Source organism: Arabidopsis lyrata, assembly GCF_000004255.2.
Source record: "Arabidopsis lyrata subsp. lyrata unplaced genomic scaffold ARALYscaffold_8, whole genome shotgun sequence".
In the NCBI taxonomy this organism is placed as follows: Eukaryota; Viridiplantae; Streptophyta; class Magnoliopsida; order Brassicales; family Brassicaceae; genus Arabidopsis; species Arabidopsis lyrata.
In genome coordinates, this window is record NW_003302548.1 from 2,878,336 (window position 1) to 2,885,252 (window position 6,917).

At 32.8% G+C, this 6,917-nt stretch overlaps 2 protein-coding genes across 2 annotated transcripts in view; one reads left to right on the forward strand and one right to left on the reverse strand.

The window, feature by feature from the left end:
* The window catches only part of LOC9299615 (disease resistance protein LAZ5), a 25,490-nt gene that overhangs the window by 14,425 nt on the left and 4,148 nt on the right, over window positions 1-6,917 (reverse strand).
* On the forward strand, window positions 5,134-6,493 carry LOC9301392. Its single transcript, XM_002863493.2, has one exon. The coding sequence runs from the start codon at window positions 5,289-5,291 to the stop codon at window positions 6,252-6,254; it is 966 nt and encodes a 321-aa protein (XP_002863539.1). The 5' UTR covers window positions 5,134-5,288; the 3' UTR covers window positions 6,255-6,493.

Genomic DNA, 6,917 nt, shown 5'->3' on the forward strand with positions numbered 1-6,917 from the left:
TGATCTTCACCAGCTCGTCCAAACACCAGTTTGATTCAGCGTACTTGCTGGAGAAGATCGACAGTGCAATTTCAGATTGCTCGATCCTCTCGAAAAGGACACTAAGATCTTCGCTCGGGACCTCTTTCGTGTCGATATAGTATTTGATCCCGGCTAGCGCTAAGGCTCCCTCCAGATGGCTAATGAAATTGTCACGCAATTCTGCTCCCCTGAAATTGATGAACACTTGCCACGACTTGGGAAGTATTTCGGAAGAGGAGGAGGAAGAAGCCGCCATTGGAATGTTTTGGTTGAGATCGTTTGCAGACGTTCGAATAATAAAGTCAACTTCGATAAAATTTTACTTCTGTTATACAAAATGATTACGGCTTAGTAGTGCTTAGCCACCACCATTAAATATTTATTATTCAATAATATAAAAATATCAAGTGCTAATTGTTGAACTGGTAAAGTATTTCATGAAAAGCTTAGAAATCGTTGGTTCGATTGGTATTTGGAGAAAACCATATCAAATATTTTGGTCTTTGATCTGGAAGGATATACGATCTCAGCCACAGATTCTCATTTTTTACTCAAATAAAAAACAAATAGATACACATTGACCGCTATGTTAAGATCAAGAAAAATGTAAACAAAAGCTCAGTTATGTGTTTTCGATGAAAAATGCTTCACTATTTTATCTGGTGAAATAAAAGTAGTTATTTATTTCACCAGATACAAAGTTGATGCTTTTTTCAACGAAAACGCACATTTGAGACTTTTTTCAACGAAAACGCAGAATTGAGACTTTTACGATATTTTTTCTCTGGTAAAATCCCCAAACTATAGTAAGATCTAACCTTTTTTGTTAAAGATGGTAAGAACTAACTAATTATTATTCAATTGTTCAGATAACTATATGGGCTAGCTATAAGTTATATAGATTGATAGTCCGTAATAAACTGTCTCTCAGATTCTGAAAAAAATCTTATCAAATCTTTAGTTACCATTCACCATTCAGGTCCATTGGTCGATTGATTCTTAAACGGCCAAGAAGAAAAGAAAAATGCAGATAAGTCCCAACAAGTAAAGACCATGAACAAATGTTAGAAGAAGAATTAAACCTTACTGATTATTAAAAAAAAAAAAAAAAAAAAAACCTTAGTGATTTAAAAACACATTTTAATCAATTCAGAGTTTCAGACTATTGTCTTTTGCTTCCTCAAGTGTTATATTCTCTCTTTGATATATTTGTTTACTTTCTTTACTTCTTCGACGATTGACTTCACAAAATCTGTCTCGTACCTGAAATGACAACAGAGATATATCACAAATTACAACAACAAAAAAACGATATATCACAAACTTTCTACAAGCTTGTCTACTTTTAATAGCTTTCGTGTTAAGCAAGAAAATTGTCTTTCTCCTGACTTCATACAATGAACAGAGGAAAGGGACAAGACCAAGAAAAAAAAACTTTTATTCTGAATAAGACAAAGAAACTATATAAAGTGAAATAATAGTGTAGTGTGTGTGTGTGTGCGCGCTTTGTCTAATCCTAAGACTGATCAATGATATGTCCATTCAATCATTTTTACAGTAATGAAGTGTATACAAGACTCAAGATACATTGAAGATGGAGAAGACTCAAGATACATTGAAGGTGGAGAAGTAGCAGCACACACCAAGAATCATTTGACATGGCAACATGACCCTATGACCAAGATCATTCTCATCCTTTACCATGTCTTGTCATCTTAGCTTGTGTTTTTGCTGTGTATTGATTTGTGACCACGCTGTGTATAGTTTGTATACGATACAATCATACAAATATATACATACAAATATACAATCATTTAATTTAGATGATCAAGTTTATTCTGATTGATATGGTCTTAATAGAACTTAGTGATTTACATGGCTTTGAAAGAATTTCGTAATGCTCACTTTATATAAAGTGCCAAATATGATACCAAATATTTGTGCCTCGTCAAAGTTAATTAATTTAATAATCGAATTTGGTATAAGAGGGATTAAACTATAAGAGTATCTAATTTTTTAGATTTTTATATCAATTATTTTAATTTAGTACAAATTGTATTGAAAATGATTTCAGTGCTTTTTATTTAATAAGAAAATAATTAAAAATATTTAACTATTTCATGAAATTTAAATTTATAGATGTAAAAAAAATTATTTAGTTGTAAATGTAATTTAAATCATTAAAGTATGATTAAGATGAAAGAAATGTCCTTTTTAGTCATTTTAATACAATATGCATCCAGATGTAAATGCAAACTGTTAAAAACCAATCAAACGAACAAAACTTCATTCAGATGCTCCATCTGGATGCAATACAAATTTAGAAACGAACACCATTCAGATGCATCATCTGAATAGATCATCTGGATGCATTATCCAGATGTACAAACGAACATGGCCAAAGCAACTTTTTTGGAGTAGACTTTTTTTGTAGTTTTGTTGGGGATTTGTGTTTGTTGGAGTGTTTCCATTCTGTGTCATTTCAGGAGAATCGTATTAGTTATACTTTAGATCTTTGAATATTATCGCCGAATTTTCCTCTCAATTTCCTCGCATCCTCTATTTGCAGCTTGAAGATAGGGATCACTTGAAGATTTCGAATCAAATAGAAGAAATTTCAGAAAAAAAACAATGGGAGTGTACTCCATGCGAATCTGAAGCGCGTGAGGTGGTATACTTGTGATATTTTAGCTTGATACCTACTACTTGTGTGGAGATCATAATCTTTCAGGATTGTCAGATTCTTTAGTTTTCCACGGGAAAAAGGCTCCTGGTTAGTTAGACATGCCATCGGATAAATGAATTAGTTAGGAAAAAATAGCGGCTCCGACTGGTAACCATTAAAAGAACAAAAAGAAAAGGAATAAAAAGAACAATGCGGAATGGAATAAACAATTTTTGAGGAACGAAAAGGAAAAGATGCAGATAATGAATAAAATGTACTATTACGATGAATGGTAACCAAACATTAAAAATATCTTTAAAGATATATTAAATAGTAAATAAATCAAATTTCAATGAAAAATACTAAATATTTTTTATATTTCTTTAATTTGAAAATTTGTATTTGAACCTAAAATTTGTGAACTAAATTTATATATATCATTTTAAATAATAATATTTAATATTAACATAAAATAAAATTGAAAGAGTAATTTAAAATATATTATTCTTTTACAATATAAACATTTTTAAATTTATTTTACTATTTATATATTTTTCAAGTGAAGTCTTAAGAGTAATTCAACATGAAATTCTTATCAAAAATATTTTTTCTGTTAATATATTGTGAAGATATGAAAATTATTATATAATAAAATACAAATATTATTGATAAACTTTATTTTTTTATTTATTTTAAAATAAAAACGAATTTTAATATTTGTTCCTTTTTTGTTCCATTTGTTCCTCATCAATTTTGGAGAGGAACATTTTTGTTCTAGTGTTCCTCTTTTGGTGAGGAATGTAGAAGAATGGTGTGGAAAAAATATTACATGTATATGGTAAAAATATTGAGGAACAAAAAGGAATATGACATTCCTTCTCATTCTTTTCCTAAATTATGGTTACCAATTGAAGCCAGCATGTCACCCAAAAAAAAATTAGAATAAATACTCATTAAGTAACCATTAGATTCGGCGAAAATAGCCATATTATTCGTAAAACCATATAACAAGGAAGCTGTACGATGGTAGGGCAACATGTTTTTGTGCCCATGATCGGGTCTTTATTAGAATTTGGGGTTCCATCTCAAACCCAATTGGTAATAACTACTTGGCTCATATATCGTACACACTAGTTAAGGTCTCTCTTGTCCTTTTCAATGTAGGATATTAATATACATCTTCTCGAGATAATGACTTTTCTAACCATTGTTCTCAGTATATTCGATCATAGATCGACGGACCAACTATTGGGTCAGGGCAATTGTAGATTGGACTGGGCATGTATGGATCGGTCTCTCATACCGTATTAGAATGTGAGTTTCCAATTCAAAAAATTAACAATAATTGGCCTATATATCTTATATATACTAATCAAGATCTCTTGTCCTTTTCCAATATGTGATATTATTATTCCTAATAGCCTTGATCCATATATATTGTAACTGCGATTATGATTCCTCAATTATAGTTCTATGCCTCTCAACTCTCGATCATTTAAAATTGACTTTTTCTTTTAACAGGGTATCCACAATAAGCCCTTCACGCAGTTGTCTCCATGGAAGTTGATGAACACTTCATACTATATATGTAGGGATTGGTCCACTGTCGAAAGAGAAGGAAAAGGACTAGGAAAGAGGAAGGAGAAAACCATGAGAGGTGATGGTGTTCTTCGAAAAAATTGTTTACAGAGAAGAAGGAAAATTTTAAAAACATAATTGATTGTGCGGTCTCGATGCTACAATTTGAAGAGCGATTTTCTTTTTGCTGCTATATATACTAGATAAAATTGGTTTGCTCCGTATTTTTTTTTCTTTCTAATATTTTACGTTTTTGTTATTTTAAAGCAAATATTTTACTTCTTTTTTCTTCTTAATTATTGTTTTTTTTTCCTCTAGATTTATTATTTATTGCAAATTATGAGAACTGTTACATAGACGATTTTACAACGGACAATTTCTTCCGACCCTTATTAGATCCACGATAGACGACACTTCCTTCTTCATGCTCTTGACGGATACCTTCAATGATCCACGATTTGACAATACTTCTCTCTGCATAGAATCCTGGCGAACAGTTATAATTGTATATCGCTGGAGATCTCCTGCACACTTGCCTCCAGTAATCTACAAATTTAGTAATAAATCGTAATATCTGGGATTCGAACCCTACACCTCTTGTTATAGAAGCGTTAATTAATGCTTAGTCAACCAATAGATCAAAGGGACTTCTACCTAAATTATTGTCTTATGAATATTTTTTTAACTATTTCCCTCTAAATTAGAGTACTAATCTAATCATTGAATTGACAAAAAAAAAACAATCGATTTGTATGTATTAATTTTTTTAAAAAATAATTTTTTGACCCTGTTTTTCTTTTTCGTCGTGTCTTTGATTCTAAATTTAGCATTTTTTTTGTTTCCAAGAAAGAGGAATTTTCTTAACCATGAAGTGACCTTCTTCTTGTCCTCTTTCGTGACCTTCTTCCTTGTCCTTTCTCTCTCTCTGTTGAGATCTCTCTGAAAAAAATTCCATCAGATCTTCAAAAAAAGTCACCTCCTTTGACATTCTTCCTCAATCTCTCCACAAACCCTAATCTCAGCCATGGATCTCGCTGCAGAAGAGCTTCAATTTCTCAACATTCAAGGTATACTACGTGAATCCACAACAATCCCCAAATTTTCCCCAAAAACCTTTTACCTCATAACCCTAACCCTAATTTTCCCTCTTTCCTTCGCAATCCTCGCTCATTCTCTCTTTACCCAACCAATCTTAGCTCAGCTTGATTCAACTCCTCCTTCAGATCAATCTAAAACCAATCATGAATGGACCCTTCTTCTTGTTTATCAATTCATCTATGTTATCTTCCTCTTCGCCTTCTCTCTTCTCTCCACAGCCGCCGTCGTCTTCACCGTCGCTTCGCTTTACACGGGAAAGCCTGTTTCTTTCTCTTCCACAATGTCAGCGATTCCTCTAGTTTTGAAGCGTTTGTTCATTACCTTCCTTTGGGTTTCTTTAATGATGCTTGTGTACAACTCTGTTTTCTTGTTGTTTCTTGTTGTTTTGATCGTAGCTATCGATTTACAAAGCGTGATTCTCGCTGTTTTCTCGATGGTTGTGATCTTTGTTCTGTTTTTGGGTGTTCATGTTTATATGACTGCTTGGTGGCATTTAGCTAGTGTTGTCTCTGTTCTTGAACCGATTTACGGGATTGCCGCGATGAAGAAGAGTTATGAGTTGCTTAAAGGGAGAACTAATATGGCGTGTTCGATGGTTTTTATGTATCTTGCTCTTTGTGGAATCACTGCTGGTGTTTTCGGTGGTGTTGTGGTTCATGGAGGTGATGATTTCGGGTTGTTTACGAAGATTGTTGTTGGTGGTTTCTTGGTTGGGATTCTAGTGATTGTGAATCTAGTGGGGTTGCTTGTGCAGAGTGTGTTTTACTATGTTTGTAAGAGTTTTCATCATCAGCCGATTGATAAATCCGCGTTGCACGATCATCTTGGTGGGTATCTTGGTGATTATGTGCCTTTAAAGAGCAGCATTCAGATGGAGAACTTTGATATTTAATCGTTAATGGATCGGATGATGAAGAAGAAGATAAAAAGAAGCGGTTTTTGCGGTTTGTCATTGTAAGTTGTAATGTTTGTAATTTTCTATAGTGTTTGTTTTAGCTTTTGCATATCTGAATTAATTTGGGGAATAGACTGACTGATATTGCAGATGTTCTGTTCCTTTGTAATTTCATAGTGTTTTTGTTCAATATTGGAAGATTAATGGAATAAAATTGTTACTAGACAATTGTTTGACTCTATTACTTGACATATACGTCTTGCCTCATGTGCACGAGAGGTAACTTGATTCTAGGAAGAATAACTATACCTTGTCAGGAGAAGTTGTATTGGAGACTCATGTTTTGTGGGTTCGTAATTCTTGCCATTTAAAGTAACTTAGTGAGGAACATAGTCTAATATTTGCATCTCCATACGATCCTTGAATCCTTTTTTCCCGGCATCCGATTTCTTTACGATGTCATATTTGAGTTCAAGGACTGTTTTTTGAGCTGCGTAATCCATCTCTCCCACTTGGATTCTTAATTTAGCCAAGTGCTTGTTACATGTTATCTGTTTCCTTTTTTGTATTTTGCGAACCTTTGAGTCTTGCATACTCAATTGTATCAACTTTTTCTAGGGCCTTACTATGTTTTTGTTTTTTTTAATTTAACATATTCTC

Bases quoted from the DNA above. Each gene is read 5' to 3' on its own strand.
- LOC9301392 (XM_002863493.2), top strand. From the start codon at position 5,289: ATGGATCTCGCTGCAGAAGAGCTTCAATTTCTCAACATTCAAGGTATA.